The 21,596-nt window shown below is 48.1% G+C and overlaps 1 protein-coding gene across 2 annotated transcripts; it reads left to right on the forward strand.

Moving 5' to 3' along the window:
* The first annotated feature begins 759 nt into the window (after positions 1-759).
* LOC144159028 (regucalcin-like) lies at positions 760-20,001 on the forward strand. Of its 2 annotated transcripts, none has more exons than XM_077690261.1 (6): positions 760-823; positions 13,379-13,574; positions 15,818-16,012; positions 17,564-17,773; positions 18,404-18,550; positions 19,730-20,001. In XM_077690261.1, the coding sequence occupies exons 1-6, from the start codon at positions 776-778 to the stop codon at positions 19,921-19,923; spliced, it is 990 nt and encodes a 329-aa protein (XP_077546387.1). In that variant the 5' UTR covers positions 760-775; the 3' UTR covers positions 19,924-20,001. The 2 variants fall into 2 exon arrangements, with proteins under 2 accessions (XP_077546387.1, XP_077546388.1); XM_077690262.1 differs by lacking the exon at positions 760-823 and adding an exon at positions 5,090-5,226.
* The last annotated feature ends 1,595 nt before the right edge of the window (positions 20,002-21,596 follow it).

A 21,596-nucleotide genomic window follows, 5' to 3' on the forward strand; every position in this document is an offset into this window, starting at 1 on the left:
TTAATGCTTGTAGAATGTAGTCAACCAACACATCCAATGCTTCGAATAGGGGAGGGGGGGGGGGGGGCAAAGTATCTCAACCAAAAATTACTGCTCTATGCACATCGGATAACTTAGAAACTTGCTCAAAAGATTTTTCTCTACCGTTCTTTGCGTTCATCAACAGCTGGAATTACGCCATTACAGCGGTTTTAGCGGCTATTGGCCGGCTTTTCTTCGGCTGCAGCAATGAACACATTCTAATAATAGCCACTTTAAAAACAAAGCCATAAAAGCAAAGCAGAAACGGAAGGCCTTTCTGCTGCGACGAGCAAATCACGCAGTCCCGCTTCATGCTGCCGATAACTACAGTCGATCCCGGATATATCGAACCAAGATATATCGAATTATTGCATATATTGAACACTCCAAAATCCCCTTGGAAATCCTATGCGAAAGCAGATATTTTATATATCGAATTATCGATATATCGAACTTATTTGCGATCCCCTTGGAGTTTGATATATCCGAGATTGACTGTATAGCCTTCGTGTTCTTCCAGACGCGAAGGAAAGAGTGAAGGCGTTTATCGGCAGTGTTGCAGAGTAACTTTAAAATGGCATCTGAGCGCAACGGCTGCTGCACACCGAACCCTTGAGTAAAAGGCGGCTAGTTGCAGCGTATCTTATCGCACAGTTTCTTCACCTCTCCGGCCTCACTGCGAACCACTCGTACCGACCTCCGGTGCGTGATAACACAGGTAAATATAGAAGAACGAGTGGCAACACTCTTATCTATGCCATTGCGCTCAGGAGATCTCGACAGCTGTATCCGATCGGTCCTGGTGAGTACGTCGCTGTAATTTTGTGCAGTTCTCTTGCTTTGTATGTATTGCGAATTGATGGCGACTTTCCAATCGCCGTTATCACGGTAGGCTCTTCTCCGGCTGTTTTATCAGCTATTCTTGATGCTACGGTGTTTTTACCGTTATGGATGCTATTCCCTCAGAGGCCACCGTAATTATGTTTGTTTTCTTTAAGATGCTGTTGTAGCTGTACTTTTGTTGCGTTGGCTGCGGAACCGATGCAATCTTCCTGACTGCCAAATTTTTACAATATCCCTGCGCCACTAGACGTGCCCCCTTTTTTTGTGCACGAATGCGGCGCTCCTTGCCTGGTGCAGCTTTCCGATTCATAGAAGTTGTTTGAGAAGTGGCTGCTCTGGAGTTATTCTGTTGAATGCAAAGTGTTTTCGCACAGCTAATATTTGGGAGAAAGCTCGCTTCGTGCGCAGTTTCAAGTTACGTTCCGGAGCCATGGAAATTATCCCATTTGAATGCATGGGCCGTCAATTTTTGTGACGAATTGCACAACAGTATTTTAGGGTTCTGCGAACTATTTTACAGCGTTTCTGCGCTTTAACCAAGTCGACGTCGTGCTCTATAGGAAGTATCCCTTTCATTCGGAAATCTGAGCAAGAAAGCTGAGGAAACGAAATATATGTTTCACACTTTGTCGCTCTCTCTCTCTCTCTCTCTCTCTCTCTCTCTCTCTCTCTCTCTCTCTCTCTCTCTCTCTCTCTCTCTCTCTCTCTCTCTCTCTCTCGCTCTCTCTCTCTCTCGCGCGGCGCGCGCTTAGCCAAGGAGGGTCTACCGAAGCACGAGCTCTCGCAGTAAAAAGTCTTCAAGCATGCTTAAGATTTTATGAAAAGAAAAACGCTACTTTGGTACGACAACCCACGCTTACAACGTGCGCTGCGACAACGAAAAGGGGGAGAACTGGAGAGGGGACATCCGCCCCTTTGCCATCGCCGCTAAGTGCAAAAGAAGCTCCCTTTACCACCTCTTCCTCTCACTTGTGACCTCCTAGATTCCTGCTATCTGCAAGCGAAGAATTTTGTTCTAATGTGCTGAATAATGTCTGGCCAATTAACCGGTGCTGATATGCCCTCCGCGCGCCAGAACACGGTAGGTATATCTGCATTGCCCGTGCCTAATTCCCTGCGAAAGCGTTTCTTAGTTTTGATACAATCCAATCTCTATAGTTCTGAATAGCTGAATTCGGACGGAGATGTTTGGGCCGCTGACCTCCGTTTGGCTGCTAACCGTCATTTCTTGTGGCCGTTCCTTCCCGCATTTGGAGATGCGGATATGGCCGGCTACGCTCTGCAGGGTGTTTTTGGAGGCCGCTGCCAGTTAAGCGGCTTTATCGTTGCCAGTTAGGTACCGTAGTAAATGACAGCGCGGAACGCGTTGTATCACTGCCCGTCTGCAGCTTGCTGTCACACTGTCGCCACCTGTTATGGAGTCATTCGCTCTGTGCGGAAAACTGGCAGCTAAGGTTTTCCCGATCCTGGGGTAAGTAGTCCTCGGTGTTTTAGAAGACAATCTTCTGAAGTAAATTCAGTACTAGGAATTGTTGGGTAATGTCTTAGGGGAAACCAGGGAATCTGGGTACTTGGGTAGGCTCGCACAGCGGCCTTCGGCTGGGCGTGTAATGCGGAGAGCTGACAACCGATGGACTATCACAGTATAACTAGAAACGGTGCTGGAAGTAGAGAGAGGGGGAGAAAAAGGTTATTTTGAGTAAAATCAGGGGAGATGAAGCTGTCGGAGGGCTTCATGAAGTCTGTGTGCCTCCATCCAAGCTCCCACTGATGATGGCCTTCTGGATGAAGCCCACCGGGCCACATTGCTCTTTTGTGGTCTTCTGGAAGATGAGGAAGACAATTACCTAGGTGGAGGGATGAAATCAGTAACTTCATGGGAAAAGAAAAATCGTCACCCCTCTGTAGAAGCGACAACTATGGGGGAACGCCAAGCTTTTCAAAATCAAGCCCGACACCGAAAGAACCAACCCAAAAGCGAGCACCCGTTTCTTATCGGTACCGTTTACTGCACTGCGCTTGGGCTCTCTAGATCTTAGCTGATACGGGCATTCCATGGATTTCCTAGCATTTAAGGTTTAAATCCGCGATGGCAGCCGATTTGCTTTTTCTTCACTACCGCAACGACCTTTACTCCAGCATTGTAGCTATAAGTGTGAGCTTCCTTCATTTTTGTTTTGTTTTTGCAAGTGATAATCAATAGAAATCACATTGGAGGGACTTACGTTATAACGTGTCTTTCTCTATCCGCACAAGTGTTGCCACTATTACGGCGAACGCTCGAGTCTTTCTAGTTCCGAGCAATCGTATCCCATGATTACGGCAAACGCTGGAGTTTTTTTGTTTTTGTTTTTTTGTGCCAATCTTGACCGATCTCCCTAAGTGGGTATGCTTGGCTTGACGCGCAGGGGACGTTGATCGGTCATCGCGGGTGACGTACACACGAGCGCTAGGCGTTTTCTTGGTCTTAACTGCCGGGCGGTCGCCGCAAGGACCGCGTTCCCGTGTGCGCGATCGGTTATTTCTTCGTATTTTAAATTGCGGACACGAAAACTTACGATTTGCTAAACAGCTTCGCTGTTCGAAAACTGTCTGGCGATTACGAAACTCCCTAATGCGAAATTTGGGCGCAGCTATTTAGCTGTTGTTACTGTGCAAAATGTGCTGGTGCAAAGGATTTCAGACACACATATATGTATGGTTACAGAAAAATTTGTTTGCAGCGGCTGACGAACCACAAGCACCGGTTGCCTCGCTCATTGTTCAGCACTTACTCTGGGTTCTGGCGTCGGCGGTGCTCAGCCTCCTCTGGGGCAGCTCGTTCAGCTGCAGCGGCTGACGAATCATACGACCGATTTGCCTCACTCGCAGTTTAGCACTCACTCCTGAATGCTGCAGTTTGCTGAGGCACCACTCACTCGTGGGTCCTCTCGACGGCAGCGATGGTGAGCCTCTGCGTCGGCGGCGCGAAGTGCGTCTCAGGAAGGGACCGCGAACTGCGGCTTAGGAAGCGAACGCACATCACCATCACGCGCACACTCCCGCTAACGTTTTCACCAAGCGTCGCGCAGACGAGCCTCTCGTGCGGGCTCAGCATACTGTACCCCGCTCCCCCCGCACACTTTCGGAGAAGCGTCTCGCTAAACCGCCAGGGCGAACCGCCCTCCCCTCACAATTTAGCGACCGTCTCCCCCTTTGATTTCACTCTTCGGTCTTGCCATCGTCCGCTCGGTTGCGATGACGGCGACGCCGCTCAGCCCAGGAACAGGCGCCAAATGGCTGCGCCCTTAAAAGTGCTGAATGGCGCAGCCGGATAAACGTCGCTTCATAACGCTAGGGACCCAAGTTCGATTCCGACCACAGGGACCGTTTTAATTTTTTTTACTTCACCCACGATCATTATCATCATTATCGTCAGCAAAAGTTGCCTCCCTTCAGTGCTTATTGCGTGGACTACAGACGACGTAAGTGAGGAGTTGTAAGCTTCGCTTTAAAATGCTTGGTCATCGGAAGGCATCAATAACTGGAGGAACATAGGAGGGCCCTTCGCCTTGTGTGTACAGAGGCAGGATGGTGATCATGATACGACATGCTGCGAAATGTGAGGCCAATGGCGGTTTGCTCATCAAAAGTAGTCGTGGAACACACAAATATTCGATACATTCTAAAATATTACGTATAATGCATTCAAGTTTGACATTTGGTGGAAATAATTGGCACTGCACCCCAACTGAGCACATCGCGTCTCTTGATTTGGTGTTAGATGTTCTACACTAGCACCCACCCGAAAGCTAATGTCGGTACGTTTCTTGTGCGAGGAAAGTAGATGTATTTAGCGCCGCAGAGCCTCGCGCCTTGCGTTTTAACCCTACACAACACGCAAGAAGTGCAGAAACAGTCGTGTGGTAACAGTTGATCCACCACCTGCGGAGTGGAACAGTCGTCGCAGTCGACAGCTGCCCTTTAACCGGATGTCGCCGAGCCAGCCATCTCGCTTCTGTAAACGGCAAAATTGATTCGGGTGAACTCTACTCGGCCGATCTGTACACATGTGCCGGATAAAGCCGTGCCAGCAGCAGAGTAACAGTCCTCATGTTTACCGCCGACCGAACGGTGAAAATCCAGGATTAGCCGCAGGATGCCAGTACCGTCAGCACCAGGCTCGCGTGCCTTCTCGTAAAAGAACCTAGCTCAACTCAAGTATGACGTCACGTCCGTCTCAGCGCCAAGCAGTTGGAAGTTGCGGTCTCGACTGTTATTAAGTGCCCTGTTTTCAGCTTGCATCTGAACTTTTGCCTCTACGTCAGACGTACGCGGGCTGCACTCGATCGATTAAAACAGACGCCTGAGACTGAAATATAGGTAAGCTTGTGGAGAGTTTTGCTTCAGCTTACTTTTAGAAATGCATAACTGTAGTTTAGGTGCGTGAGGCGGCAATCTCGCAGTAATTCAGCCGATTTACTCTTCGGGAGATCTTCGTCATCGGAAGCGACGCCAGCGTTAGTCTATTTAAAATATTCTTCATTCATTTATAACCGCGTGATTATTTTCGTTGTACGGGGGAGAGGGGAGGCAGCGCGGAAGAGTACCAACAAAACAGTTCGCACGTAGTACTACGCGAAGTGGCCGACAAAACAATTAAAGCACTAATAGAAAGGTATAACCGCGACAATGCCTACCAAAGCCACGGAAAAAAAAAACGCCAATTAGCTTTCACAGATGTGGCAAAAGCTGCATCCGCTCGGGCACACTTATTTCAGTCTGATACCGCCTGAAACGAAGAAAGAAATTTTAATCAGCTTTCTTGTGCATGAGAGTAAGTTTAATTTAAGTGGGCAGTTCCTCCTTACTAAAATATAATCTTAGCTTGTAAAGATCACTACTTATTCTAGCTTTTAAATTCAAGATACCGTGGAAAAGAAAAGCTTCATTTGTTCTACGTGTCTGCGATAGGGAAAGTGGTACCATATCAAGCTACTTTTTTTAAATGTGGCGCGCTGAACTTTGTAGTATAATTATAATGAACGAATAAAACAGACGACTTTCGGAGCCTTTCCATTTCTGCTACATTTGCGACTGTCTTGGCGTCACATGCTGTGAACGCGTATTCAAGAACAGCCCTGGTGTAATTCTTGTGTGACAATGTTTCAACAGCGGAGCTGTTTAAAGGAGCCATGAAGACAAAATACAAGTTGGGTTTATTAGACAGACTGCTTAGTCCCGATAACAATGATACCAATCTCATCGCAATCTTCGAACAAATAACGGAGATATTAAAGAAAACGTGTGAAGCAGTCGCGACTCCCTAGCCCATTTCCCGCAACTTTTCTATGACGTCACGGAACCTTGTTTGTGCGATTGGCGGCCGCCTAACTCACCTGTCGCGACGACACATGACTGGACGTCTGTAAGGGGGCCTCTAGTTCCATTTGACCGCATCACTTGAATGCTAACGTTCAGTTAACGCACTGAAAATTATGTTTTATTGTTGGCCCGTATGACGTCATTCTTGCCCATAACACGTCACTGTGGCGCAAAATTTGAAAATTTTTAAAAACTTCTTTCTTTTTTTTCGTTAAAAAACATCTTTTGTGGCTTTAATGGAGCTGAGTGATATACTGAATCCTAGTTCTTTCAAATTAAACCAAGTTGTATGGCTCCTTCATGGCTCCTTTAAGCTTGAGCTTGGTCAGTTGGCTTTCGCAAAAAAAAATATCAAGAAAAAAAAACTCCGCCGCGAGGCGACCAGCACCACCTTTACCCAGCCGCGTAGGCGGAGGCAAGCCTCGTCTAGCTATGACGTCATCGCGCGTGGCGGAAACGCTCGACCTTCAAGGACACTCTGCCCACAGTTCGGGCCATGATCTCTCCGTGCTGTTCTCTTCGTTAGTTCACGTGCGTTCGCGCCTGAACTTCCAAATTATTGACGCTATGGTACTTCAACTCGCTATAGACTATTTCCTTGATAAATTACACTCCTGGAGCAAGTTAAATTCCTTGAAAATAAACGTTAACAAAGCGAAGGTAGCCCTCTTTTCACCGAAGCAACCACACGCCGTGTTAAAAGGGAATCTTCTCAGTAACAGCATTTCTGAAGTCATTCACTCCATTAAACCTCTCGGTGTCAGTTTCCATAAAAACATGTTTTGGGATTAGAATATCACGTTATTAAACCTATTGACAAATCGGTTGGTATTTTAACAAAGTTTCGATTCTTTTTGCCGAAGAAGCATAAACTAAAAATTTAAATGCTCTTTTTCTCTCTCATCTGCATTGTTGCGTCCTTTTTTGTTTGTTTGATCGGGGGTAAACCACAACAACGAACTTGAATAGCTTACTTGCACTCCAGAAAAAAAAAAGCTCTTCGACAATTGCAGACTACCAAGCTCACGCTAAGCCACTTTTCCATCGTTTTCATTTAGTCTCCATTCCCAATATTTACTCATATCATTTGGCGATAAGATACAAACAGTGCCTTAACACTCCTAAAAATTTACTAGCTTCCCTTGCATATCTACCAACTCGGATGCCGACATATCACACTCGTAACACGGAAGTGCCTTTTTCAGGACATCCTATGGGGAACAAATGATTCGCTGTTTCGAAACTATCTTCACAAACATACATTAACTATACAAACCATTAGCACAGCAAGAGTGCGCACTATTTTGTGCATGCGGAATAATTAGTTTTTCAAAGACATTTAACATGTACTCATGTGTTAATCAGCTCTGTTTCTTCTTATTTGTATGTCTGTGTTATTGTGATCTGATTATTCCGCTTTACGTACATGATACTGTTGTTTGCTTGTGTATTTCTCACCCTCTCTGTGCCTTCTAAAAGGGGGCCCGAACCCTCGTCGAGTGGACTAGCTTACACTTTTTGTTCGGTCCTTCTTCCAAATGTTATTTGGAAAAATAAAATGATTTAGTTTGATTTTGTAAGCCTCCCATTTCGGGAGGCCTTCGCCTTCCAGTGGACATAAATAAGCCGATCGTCGGATGGAGAATCACTCCGTGATAAACTCGGAAACAGGGCTAGAAGAGGTTCTGTGAACTCTCTGAGCATGTACAATTTGTATATGTGTGCATTCCCCCTCTTACTCCCCTTTCTTTCTTACCTTTACTTTTTCTCTCTATTCTTCGCTGTCACCTCACTGTATTCACCCCATCTGGAGTAGCAAGCCCTACCGTTAGTGGGACTGTCCTCTTCAGCTTTAATTAAAGGCGTTCTCTCTCTCTCTCTCTCTTCTCTCTCTCTCTCTCTCTCTCTCTCTCTCTCTCTCTCTCTCTCTCTCTCTCTCTCTCTCTCTCTCTCTCTCTCTCTCTCTCTCTCTCTCTCTCTCGCTCTCGCTCTCTCTCGATTCCTGGCCGCTGCGTGGTGCCGCGGTTGGATGACCGACAGCAGTTGGAAACCTAAAACTGATCCCCAGAGATGGCTGAGCGGCAAAGACGTTTTGCTGCTGAGCCAAAGAAGCGGGTTCACTTTTTATTCGGGGCGAAAAACGAAAACTCCGGTGTGTTCGAGATTTCAGCGCACGTTAAAAATCCCCGGGGGGTCAAAATTAATCGGGAGCACTACGGCGCGCCTCATCGCCTGTGTAGCGTCGGCGCGTAAAACCTCATAATCAAACCCTGAACTCGTGATGCTTTGGAAAATGGTATAACCGGCCGTGGTGGCTCAGTGGCTAAGGCGTTGCGCTGCGGAGCACGAGGACGCGGGTTCGATTCTCGGTCGCGGCGTCCGCTTTTCTGATGGAGGCGAAAAGCAAAAACGCCCGTGTGTACGAGATTTCGGGAACGTTAATGATCCCCAGGTGGTCAAAACTAATCCGGAGCCCTCTACTACGGCGCGCCTCATCGCCAGCGTTGCGTCGGCGCGTTAAACCCTAGAATCAATCAATCAAAATGGTATAGGGTCGCAGTGTGTTCGCCGGCCCGTTAAGTTACAGGGTTACTATACTGATTCTTCCACTCAATGACTCTTCAACTCACAGCAGCTTTTACAGCCGCAACGTCAATGACCAGTTTTAGCAGGAGTGAGCTTTTAAACTATAAAATTACTTGTTCGGAGTGTTTGGATACCTGGAGGGGCCGACAACAAGGAATTTGTCATTGAGCACTACATATATGGTATGAGTTTGCAGTTGGAGTCTCAGCAACAAGCTCTAAGATACGGCGGATGACTGTATCCACATTAGAAAAAAGGCACAAGGGGAGGGTGGCGGACTAAATTTCATAGAGACGCTAATAAAAATTAGGGTATTAAAAAAGGTCCAAGCAAGGTACACAACTTGACCGTTCCCCCTACCCAGTGGGTGAGGTTGCGGAAACTTCCCTAGTCGCGACGTGTTTCTGATGTGGGTTAGTAATATGTGTTCTAAATTCCTATAGGGCTCTTAGAGCTCCTAAGGGGGTGTTAGCGATAACGTCCAGCCACAAGAGCACTCTGGGGGCGGGAGGGTATGAAAAGCGACGCACTTGGAGCCACCAAACATGAATAACGCGCTACTGGCAACGCGGGTTTGCAAAATAAATGGCAGACCGATTTTTGTCGGGTATGTACTCTGCATCCAAAACGAAAGGACATCACATCAGACAACTTAAACCGAAACCGTTTCCTGATAGGTCCCTAGAGCGTTTGAAAGCGAGAGAGTTTGAGCAGTCCGTCTGTTGCGTCGTGTGCGTAGTTACCGTGTTGACCGGGAGCCGACTGCGCCTTCGCGCGCGGAAGGGTGAGGAGGTAGGGCGAGGAGGCGCATTCCACCGTGACGAATGCGCGGACATAGCGAAGGCCGACCCGCGGAACTAATCCCCCTATCGTGACGAGTGCACAAGTGCCCAGACGGGCCCCGGTCAACACGGCAACTACGTACACTGCGGAACAGATGGACTGCTAAAACTCTGTTGTAAAAATGTGCCAGCCTTACATATGCTACCAAAGCGAATGCTGCCGACCATAGCAGCGAGCGTGCGTAACATACTCTTCATTGCACGTGAGATGAAAATAGGTGTTTAAAAATTTGTCCCCAACTAAAACAATCATAAAGTACAGTTTAATTACGCATTGAAGCCGACTGAGTTAGTATACGTACGGTGATGTCACGTTAAGACACCATACATGGCGGCACCTTTGAGATTTCAGAATGTTTAGTGTCAATTTTAAATTATTTCCGCCAATTTTTTCATAAGTTCCTCGTGGTTAAGCCATAAGGAGTTAGAGGACATGGACTGCACCAATATCGGTCGTCTGCCTCTTTTTATTAATGTTGTGTGCGTATATCATTCTCCGGCTCCTGAAGTTTATTACCATCCTCCTCTGCACCGGCTGGCATTTGTGGCCCCATTCCACATACACTTCCGGAGTCACTGGAGGGCGGGCGTCCCCAGCTGCTAATATGGCACGAGCCGTTGGAGCTGGCCGTGTACGGGTGGAGACCTCATGTATAAGCGCGTGACAGAGTGTACGTGACCTACGGTATACGACCATGCTCCGCTGGCCCGCTTTTATAGTGCTGCCGCAACTTCGCGGTTCCCGTTCTCCTGGCGCCCCTCTGTCGCATTATCGCTTCCGCTGAAACGTATCCGCAATTTAATCCACCGCGATAATCGCCAATTGCGGCTGTGCGCCTGTGGAGGTGATTTACAACCGACAAAATCGTCCGAAGTATCAGCCAGGCCAAGTTAGGCCTACAAGTGCACAGTACGCTTAATGACCGCCTTCATCAGCGCTTCAGCGCTGGGCATACCTGTCTGCTCCAACTTTTCTTCATTCTTTCCTTTCTATTTTTTGCCTATTTCCCCTTTCCCACGTGGAGGATAGCAAATTGGGCTCTGCCCAGGTTAACTTTCCTGCCTTCCTTCTACATCCTTCCTTCCTTCCTCAGATGTGGGATATTCGAACTCATTCGTGAAGTACAATTTTGGTTAAAAATTGTATTTCATTAAAACGCCCGCTTTGTCCCGATAATAGTAATACCGGTTTTTCCGCAAGCTTCGGCATTTGAAAGTGGAAGCAAGATGGTCGTTCACTGTCATGGCCTGTCCGGGCGGCTGCATCGGCCAAAACATTGCGGGTTATTCCACAGACAGTGAGTTGGCAGCCACTGAAAAAATGTTGTGGCCCTTTATGACAGCCTGGTGAAATAATTCTCGAATTTCTGTCACCAGTTGGTGGAAAAGACCGTAGCGCAGGGCTGCTCGGAAACTTTGCAGCGCACCTTTGGAGCCGGTAAAAATGTATCATTTTTGGCAGAGGACCTTCTATAATGTATTGAAGAGCTTCACGGATGGCCGCAAGTTCAGTGGCCGTCGAGCTCGTGACATGGGCGACACGGAATCGAATTTTCGTTGATTCTGATGGTATAACCACCGCACCTGCCGACCTCGAGGACGTTACAGAACCGCTAGGGTGCTTCGTCAGTCAGCGCGCAGGACCTCCATCAGTCAATGGAATAAACCGGGCTTTGTGCATCCGCACCTCCATAACCAGGACCCTCTACTCCAGGGAAGTCTTCCGTGTCGGCTGTCTCGATCTCCGTCAACTTTACTTCGTAGACTTTGTAAAGGCCTACTCCTTCCCCATCAGGATGGCCAGTAGTGCCCACTGCGACGCCTGCGAGGTTGAAAAAAACAATCGAACATGTGATTTGTCGCTGCCCGCAGTGTTCATCGTAAAGACGTGTTTTGGCCGCATAGCTCAACCGATTGGACAATCAACCGTTCACAATAGAGGCTATTCTAGGACTCCGACCCCTGCAATCGGCTTCGCAGAAGGCAACAAAAGCCCTTCTGCGTTTTATGAAGGGCACAGGCTTGGCTGAAAGGCTATAGTGTCCACAAAGGGACTAAAGTGTGTGCGCGGCCCTGCTCTTTTCTCCTATTTTGCCTACACTCTCTGCCATCCCGTGCACACCCATTCCCCAGTGCCGAGTACCAATCCGGGCTCCAAGCCTGGATAACCTCTCGGCCTTTCCGTTTGTTTGTCACTCTCTCTCTCTCTCTCTCTCTCTCTCTCTCTCTCTCTCTCTCTCTCTCTCTCTCTCTCTCTCTCTCTCTCTCTCTCTCTCTCTCTCTCTCTCTCTCTTTCCGCAAGCTTCAAGGAAAAAATAATTCTTAAATGTCTGTGTCCCTTTCATAAGATCTATAATAATAAGACTTCTCCGATTCACTCTTTTTCCCCCAACCTACACATCATCAAGCAGTGATCACCAGTTACAAAGGTGGCATTTCTTTCAGCCATATCAACCATCAACGTCTTCGAAACAGCCATTTCGAACACTGAATTGTAATTTACTGTAACACTGCTCTTTTACTGTATGTTTTTTTATTTGTTAGCATACTCCTATCTGTAATGCTGCGTGCCTTGATAGTAAATAAATGAAATGAAATGAAATATTAAGAAAAACAGGTGAAGCAGTAGCGACTCCCCAGCCACTTTCCGGCATTTTTCTATGACGTCACAGAATCTTGCTTGCGTGAGTGGCGGCCGCCGCCAAGAAACATGACTGGGCGATTGTAGCGGGTATACGTAGTTCTATTTCATCGTGTCGCTTTAATGCGAACGTGCGTTTAACATACATGTTTTTAATTCTGACCTATCTCACATCACTCCTTCCCATATTACGTCTGCGCAGCGCAAAATTTGAACGATTTCAACATTTCCTGCGTCTTTTTGTAATAAATAAATAAAACGTTTTCCGTGGCTGGGACGGAGCTGAGTGAGTTACCGAAGGCTCCGTCTTTCAAACTGGGCAAGGTTGTAATATGTATTAGTGGCCTCTTTAAGGGGGACTCATGCGCAGGATAAAATCCATCCACTCCCTCACCGCGCCGCGTATCACGTGACCGCGCATCACGTGACCGCGCATCACTCATATATGCGTATACGCGCAGCCGGCACAAGCGCGGGCGGATAGTTGACGGGAGCGGCACCGCAGGGTCGGGGTCGGTTCTTCCAAGCTATACAGACCGCACAAACGATCCCCGCCTCGCCGGAGAATCCTTTACCGTTGGCGAAATGCTTCTTGCACGCCTGGAAACTCTGCTTCCTTTACATTTTGTTCCTCGTCCTCACCTAAGTTGCTGCTGATGACGGATGCGGTGAGTTCGCAGGGCCCAAGTTTCTGGCTGGTAAGTTGTGGCTGCTGCCGATGGGCCGAGTCATTCCGCATCCCATCACCGGCAGTGGAAACGTAATAGAATGTGTGAAAAACGCACCGAAAGAGTAATCTTTGAGCATGAAGCTAAAGCATTTCGCCAACGCCAAAGAAATTCCGGCCGAGGCCGCCCTTGATCCCAGAGGCGGCGCCGCTCCCGAGTGCCCGCCGCCTGCGAATCTGCTGACTGCCCGTCATGTTTACGCACAGAGCCGTGACGTGCGGTCACGTGATACGCGGCACGGGAAGGGAGCGGGTAAACTTTGTCATTCCCGAGAATTCGCCTTTAATTCCGGCTTGTGTAAATACCACGTGTTCATCCCTTTTAAACTTGAAGTATACTCCTTCTGTTTGTAGTTCATCCCGAAGTCCCCAAAGCGTACGCGGAAGTCCACAATGAAGGTGGAAATCGCCAGCAGACGGAAGAACCTCCTGGGCGAGGGACCGCACTGGGACGGCCGCTCTTCGACACTGCTCTACGTGGACTGCCTCGGACGGGACATCGTACGCTACGACCCCAGCACTCGCACCGAAACGGAGGTGTTCCACTTGGGTCAGTCCCTCGCCCTCCCGCATGCGGTGAACCTTAACTACACACCACTTCTTGCCTGAAAGGAAAAAAATGAGCATACTACACCATAAAATTCGGTGGAAAGGAATGGACGCGACAAACTCATGATAGAAGCGGCTGAGAATCTTTGGGAGAAGCCTTTGTCCTACAGGTTTAAGCGCAAAACATTAAGACCTGTTGGACGTGACCGACAAGGACAGGTGGTACCTAAGGATAGCGCTTGTCCTTGTTGTTCACGTTTTGCGTCAGAATTTTCCACCCCTAAAGCTCTTGATCGTAGGGTATGAACTAGCTCAAACCCACACGTTGTTAAGCCTTTTTCCTGCAGTGGGCACAAACTGGGGATGACGATAATGAGGGGGGAAGGCTTAAAAATTCTTCACCATCTTACTTAATGGGCAATCTGTGCGGTAGAATCCAGATTTCGAAAATCTTTAACGTCGCTTAGGCTCTTAGCGTTATTTACACGATGGAGGCTTGTCAGTTCGAAGCGACGTGTTGAGAGAAGTACTGCTCACTAAGAAAAGATTCGGTTTGAAACTGCTACTTGTAATTTGTTTTCTTTTGTCCCAATTTCCGGGCCGGAACATTGGTGTGTTTTAGAAAACCGAACTATACACCAAAAAGGAGACCCTGGGGCATTCGTACATTAGACTATTGCAGCAGGCCGTCTGTTTGTAGTGAAAGAGGTATATACTCGGGTACAAGGTAAGATCGGCAATTGCTCAGGTACTGTATCACTCCGCCGAAGCAACGGGCTCATGAAGCTAACGCACGCGGGCGTTTTGAATGGAGACTGCGCCTAATTTGTGACATTGTATGGTTTTCTCACCTAGTTTGTCGTTGTCGCTGCAGTAAGTTGTGAGAAGATTAAAACCGATAATCACGAAAACGACTTGTGTCACATTCAGAATACTCGCAGTACCGCACTCTTTGCGACACGCGGAGAAACCGCCAGCTGCGGTGATGAGCCGCAGAGGCAACTTCCCTTGTTGAACCCGAGTGCAGTAGCAACTATGTCACATGGCTATTGTAGGAACCTCTGCTAATCCACAAGGAACTCCCAACGCGGCTGGAGAGGGGGAGGGTGGTTTTCACTCAAGGAGCACAGATGGCGCGGCGAACACCCAGCGTTCCCCGCGCGCAGGTGCCTGCACACCGGCGGATGTGTCGGCGGGACAGATTTGTCGTCTGCTTTAGTTACGGTTGTTTTGGGCCTGTTTGACACAGCTTCGCGTCCATTGCGCTCTTCCTTCGCACGGCTTGATTAACTTGTTCGACAGCCCCTCCTTGGTAACCCGGACCCGACGGAATTAAGTGGTCGTACGGCAAAGATACGTTAAGGATTGGTTTGCAGGGCACGAAAACAAAATGTAGAAACCACATACAAGGCATCTGGCCGCTAGAGAAACGCTACCTTTTGCGCCCTGCTTGCCTCGAATGGGACTCCGTTTTCTATATTGGTCAATACCAATTCGGTTGTGTTTTAACAGGTATTACAAAAGGCGAAAGGAACAACTTGTTCTGATAAATAGCGATTGTAAAAGTTCCCTCAGCTTTATTGCAATGCTAAAACTTACTAAACTAACTATTTTAATCGGTATAAATGGGAATCAGTAAGCTCACATGCCGAATTGTTCCGGTGTCTGCGCTTGTGTCGCGCTGTGGTGTAGCTCTGAGCTAGCACGTCAGCATGGGTTCCGCTGTATCACCCTTCGAAAGACGCTCCTCTACGTTTTCTTTTGGACGACGCACGGCCGGGCTACAGCGCCGGCGTCCGCCGCTCTAGCCCGGCCGTGGCCAACGCTGCTGCGTTCGGGACGGCGCCCCCGCGAAATCCAGGTAACGACTGGCAGAACGTCTGGTTTCACTTTTTTTACAGCGACGTGTGCGAATTCAAGTGACATCGCATGGTCAATTGCTGTGGGTGTCGCTTAAAGCGTCGCTTTCCAACCACCTTCACAGCGTGGATTGGAGTCAATTTTTTTATGCGCTTGTTCAGTGACTTGAGCGGTATGGAAGAAAACGTAACTGAAACTGATCTATTTCAACAATTCTGCCAAGGTTCAGGTACCACAGAAAATTTATGACTGCACCGAGAATGTTTAATTAAGCATAAAGCAGAGCCCTTTGGAGCTGCTTTTGAAAGTGATATTATAGTCGGGTATCAAGAGTACGTATTTTTATGCTTGATGTGTACCCAACCCTATACCGTTTTTCCGCAGAAGGGGACATCGGAAACGCCATTCCGTATGCCGAGGACAACCGCACGCTCGCCGTCTGCATGGAAAAGGGCATCTACCGATTTGACCTTGACACCCAGAAGAGGACGCTGCTTACTGAGGTGTCGGACCCCGAGTCGACGGTGAAGACTCGGCTCAACGACGGCAAATGCGATGCCCTGGGGCGCCTATGGACAGGTAAGCATTATATGACATGTCCTGCGTGGGAACTACTCTGCCCTGCTCACTTCTGCGCAGCAATTCCGTTAAAGCATTTGCTACTGCGTTATTCACAAGAAAGAGCGGAAACCGTCATCTGTCCCCCACAAACGAGGGGGGTTAAGCACTCATGTCCTGTCACGTAATAATAAACATGAAGCGTACCTTAAGAAGACTCAGGAAACCGGAAGGAACCTTGGACAATCGGAGTGCTACCAAAGTTGGTTTCAAAAGCTCAGAACACACCGAAAGAAGCCATGGCAACAAACGGCTCCAACTCAGAAATGCTTTGAACACATTCTTTCTTCGTAATGAACCCACCGCGGTGGTTCAAGGGCTAAGGCGTTGTGCTGCTGGGTCCAAGGTCGCGGGTTCGATTGCTGGCTGTGGCGGCCGCTTTTCTGATGGAAATGAAAAGCGAAAACGCCCGTATGTTCCAGATTTCGGCGCACGTTAAAGATCCCCAGGTGGTCAAAATTAATCCTGAGGCCTCCACTACGGCGCGCCTCATCGCCTGCATTGCGTCGGCGCGTTATACCTCATAATCAATCAATTTCTTCGTTATGACAATGGGTGGCGCATGTGTGAATGTGTTTGAGTACTGAAAGATGCCGAGAGCTTTAGCGAATTCTCATTCGCCGGTGCATGCAATGACTTCAATGTTACGAAAATGTGGAACGCGCGACTGCACTTTCTGCTAATTTGTGTTATGGAAGACCTCGAGGGATACAAGGAACAGCTGCGATGCCTGCGCGTTGTTTTGCTGCTAAGGCTGTTTTCTCCCTCGTGATTTTTGCAAGGATTGGTACGTCACACCTGTGGCTTCTTTCGATTAATTGCATTATTTTCTTGCGGATTTCTAGTGTTTTTATTGCATTATAGTCAAAATTGGGCGCCATCTCATTTATGTATCCGTGTTTACCGGCTCAGCTAGGAGATTTCACAGGATAACAACTGGGTCTACACTTTATTATCAAGCTGCCAGCTATCGACAGTTTATAGTAATGAAGAAAAATGCTATTTTAACACTTCCAAACCTGTTCGTCACGAGCGAAAGCAGACTACGCCTACAGTGTATCGTGAAAATTTGCCTTTGCTTGAGATTTCGCATCCTGCCGTCTAGATTAATCTCTTCCATGATTGGGTTTATGTTTTTGCACACGCTGAAGGGCGCGCACAACAGCGCAGCCCGCTCACCATCAATGCCGATTCTGAGAGACCAAGCGCCGGCGAAGCAGCCGTTAAATCCTCGCCGGGTCACGTGGTACTGCTGTGGCGGTACTCGAGCGAGTGAAGTGATACGAAAGGCGCAGCTTGCGTGCCAGTGGCTGGAGGTCACGGGTTACTCGAGGAATGACCTTGAGAAATGTATAGCGTAGTAGAGCTGTCGCTCTAAAACAGCCATGCAATGTGCCCTTCTTCATGAATAAGCGTCTAGATTTCCGATAGCGTTTGTGACGCTTCCATGTTAAAGCCTTCGTTATAACTACACGATCTGAACTGAGATATGTGTCACAACTTTGTCCACAGGATCCATGCCATCGATGGGTGTCCAGAACCTAATACCCGAAAAAAACAACTTCTGGTCCTTCTCCAAGGGTCGACTTCAGCACAAGCTTGACAAAGTGACACTGTCCAATGGAATCACCTGGACGTCAGACAACGGCACCATGTTCTACGATGACTCGGTACCGACGCAGATATATGCCTTCGACTTTGACCTCAACGCTGGCAATATAAGTGAGTTCACTCGACAAGACAGGACTAAGGATCATGCACCCTCGCGGAAAAACTTCGGGCGCGAACTAACGAACATTTTCTCCCCTGGTATGCGTTTGTACGAGATGCACAGAGACACAATGCAAAACCAAATGTTCCTACAGCGATCCTAGAAGACATTCTATTTGATAGCTGCAGCTTCGTCAAACAAACGCTTTTGTCCCTGACGGCTTCTTGTACGTAGGTAGTAATACCCCCGCCAAAAGGCTATCGCGTCTTTCGTTTCCGTAAAGGGAACTCGCCATACCCTCAAGGCATGGCCTATGCTGCTTTTGGAACTGAAGTCGTGCCCACACTGTCATTCTTGTGCAGCGCGCCTATATATAGCGATCCATCAGCGGATGTCTCCTCTTTAGACTCTTATGTTATATTTTGTTACAGTGTTGGTGACTGCAGGCTCTTGAAGAAGTGCGACACTATGAAAAGTGTCCGTTATTTCCGAAAGGAGTTACTGGGTGGAACGGAGTTCATTGCTGGAAGTGCTCTTGCTTTTGTGAAATTATGTTCGCACACGCTGGTGGACAGCTCCGTTAACCTAGTAACCTCCGTCAGCGGGTGCTCCTTTCATAATTTGAACGTTCGCACTGCCAGGCAACCGCCGGCTTCTGGCCGACTTCCGATCGACTCCCGGCTACCAGGGCTTGGGCCTTCCGGATGGTATGACTATGGACGTGAACGACAAGATCTGGTTGGCCTGCTTCGAAGGCTTCGCCGTGATCCAGATCGATCCAGAAACAGGTCAGGCGCCACCGCTTTCTTCCAAGATTCACGGGGGAAGGGGGAGGGGAAATAAAATCACATGCGTGGCTCAAATCAGGCCTTCCCGCAGCAATAGCAACCATTAAAAACCATAAATTGTTTGAGGAGGAGTCGCATCACTGTAATAACTACGTATCAATGACTGCACTATGCATTTTTTTATCAGGAAATAAGCACTCCTGTTTGTAGTACCTCGGCGTCCTAACGGTACCAGTAAATGAGAGCTCAGGATCGCATGCTATAATATAAAAAGTAGCAAAACTCGACATATTCTCTTCTAGTCAAAAGTGACTTGAAATTTTTGCACTTTGTTTTACTGCTATTCCTAAAAAAACCTATAAATATCAAACGTCGGTGAAGCGAACGGAATAACGTGCGCAGTCGAGAGTCAGCGAACCAAAGGTCGCAGCATTTGGTCTGTATGCATTTTTTAGAACGTAGTTCTTTCTCGAAACATATCTAGTCAAACAAGTACATTGTCTATCGGCCAAGAATAATCCGGGTGTGTGACGAAAACGTCACCTCGGCGCTGCCACTGCATGGACGGAAACAAATACCCTGAGGGCATTTGAGAGCGAGAAATCATTATGGCTTTTCATATAGCAATACCTATAAAAATCTTCATAGTGCATCGTGTTTGCGTCTTTCTTCGCCTTCAATACATACCAGACCGCAGATCATTCAGAATTTCGCACTGACCAGCGACGAGCCTACATTCTGGTAGTCTCACGGAACCAGAACGACACAAATGCTGCGTAGCAATGAAGAAGATTTTGATAAATGTCGTCAGGGGGAGCCATATTGCTCTCGCATTCATAGCGCATCAGCTGACTTCAGTGTCTCAGATGAGGGAGGTGGAGGAAGAGCAGGAGAAGAAAAAACGTTTATTGCAGCCGATAACACAGAAAAGGGAGAAAGAGGGTGAGCCCAAAGCAAGTTTTGTTTTCCAGATAGATGGTGCTCCAGACACAATTCGGAACGCGGTTTCAAACCATGAGTAAAACAATGAATCAAACAGTCTGCATAAGGCACCATCAAATGAACTAGGCATGAGACCTCTTTTTGCTTCCCCATCGTTCCACGGTGTTTTGCCTCACCCTGTGTTACCACTTATTCTTTGTTCTTTTCTGCCTTTTTTCCACCTGCCGACCACTGCAGCCAAGATTCTGACCAAAATCGACCTTCCGGCCAAGTACACTACTTCATGCTGCTTCGGCGGCGCCAACTACGAAGACCTGTACGTCACTTCCGGCAGCTTCCGACCCGACTCCACGAGAGCCGAAGACGGCCTTCTTTTCAGAGTGACTGGGCTGGGCGTCAAGGGAAAGGCTGCGTACGAATTCGCGGGATGATCTCAGTACCTGTGCCGCGAAATGCATGCAGCAACATCGGCGTGAGCCGCATACATAAAGCAGTCAATTTGTTTCGCATCTTCATTCGCTATGTGTCACTCGCCGGATTGAGCAAGTGCCTATCTATCCTGCTACAAGTTTTCCTTTCACTTATGCGCGTTTCTCGCTTTTTTATTTGTTTCTTTTGCGGTTAAATAATGTGACGTCGGACTATCCACCGACAAAGGTTGAAATACGGTGGCAACACGTATACCTACGCGTGCATATTCCTTCAGGCGGTTGCCTAGAGACTACTGATTGGCACGCCACCCCCCCCTTTTCAGGAGCGCAATCGTACATCCCTTTCCCGAAAAGAGACAAGATGTACAGTACGTAGATTCGGGAGCTGCGTGCGTGTACGCTCTCCCCTCCCCCTCCGGTTGAACTTAATTGCAAGCTCAAACGAACCGGTTAGGGCTTAGTCGACTGAAGCAGCAACGATCCGGGGGAAGAAAACAAGACGGCTACCATTGGCGTCCTCGGCTCTTCATGATTTATTTTATTGATTGATTAATTGATTGATTGATTTTGTGAATTTATTCCGCCACCCGTCAATTTCCGTAAGCAAGAAGTTAACGGTTACCATTCGTGGCGGCTCAGTGGCTAAGCGGGTTCTGCTGCTGAGCCCAAATACGGGGATTTGACTTAGGCCGTAACCCGCCCCGGTGGCTCAGTGGCTAGGGCGTTGCGCGGCTGAGCATGAGGACACGGGTTCAATTCCCGGCCGCTGCGGCCGCTTTTCTGACGGAGGCGAAAAGCAAAAACGCCCGTGTGTACGAGATTTCGGCGCACGTTAAATATCCCCAGGTGGGAAAAATTAATCCGGAGCCATCCGCTACGGCGCGCCTCGTCGCCTGCGTTGCGTCGCCGCGTTAACCCCCACAATCAATAAATTTTTTTCTGTTCGTTAGGTAATGTTAGGTTAGTTTTTGTTACAGTACGTTAATGGAGAGATAATTAGTGCCAGATGCGGCGTTTCTTTTTATAAAACGCCGATGGACGTCGCTTTGTGGAGTGCTTATAGTGCCATGATGGCACTCAAAACAGAGCCTGTCAGAAGTAGTCATTAAGCATACAAATATTTGACACCAGTTCGAACACTGCGCGAATTGCATTCAAGTTTGAGGTTTAATTGATGGAACTAATCGGTAGTGCGCCCTAACTGCACACCTTGCACTTAGCAGCTTTTGATTTAAGACGGGCTACAACTGCCCACAACCCACAGGCTAACGATGGTAGGTTTCTTGTGCGTGAAAGCATACTTATCCAGCGCTGAACTGCCGTGCACATTGTGCTCGAGCATTACGTAACACGAAAAAAATGCAGAAACAACCGTGTGGGAACAAAGTCCGCTGTCTGGCTTCTGTAAACGGCAAATTTATTTCGATGACCTCTACTCTACCGCATTGCTCACATGTGGTGCATAAAATGGTGTCAGCGGCACAGTAACACAGCCCTCATTTTTACCGCCGAGCGAACGCTTCAAATCCGGATGCCGGTACCGACAGCACCAGGCTCGTGTTCCTTTTCGAAAAAGAAGCCAGCTCAACTCAAGATTGACATCACGTCCGCCTCAGTGGCAACCAGTGGGAAGCTGCGGTCTCCACAGTTTTCAAGTGCCTTGCTTTCAGGTT

Source organism: Haemaphysalis longicornis, unplaced genomic scaffold (assembly GCF_048455015.1).
Source record: "Haemaphysalis longicornis isolate Haplotype H1 unplaced genomic scaffold, Haemaphysalis longicornis Haplotype H1 scaffold_10, whole genome shotgun sequence".
Taxonomy (NCBI): domain Eukaryota; kingdom Metazoa; phylum Arthropoda; class Arachnida; order Ixodida; family Ixodidae; genus Haemaphysalis; species Haemaphysalis longicornis.

Excerpts from the sequence above, each read along its gene's own strand:
- LOC144159028 (XM_077690261.1), top strand. The coding sequence starts at position 776 with ATGCCATTGCGCTCAGGAGATCTCGACAGCTGTATCCGATCGGTCCTG. Across the intron at positions 824-13,378 it reads GCTGTATCCGATCGGTCCTG|TTCATCCCGAAGTCCCCAAA; the intron begins GTGAGTACGTCG and ends TTCTGTTTGTAG. Across the intron at positions 17,774-18,403 it reads CCTCAACGCTGGCAATATAA|GCAACCGCCGGCTTCTGGCC; the intron begins GTGAGTTCACTC and ends TCGCACTGCCAG.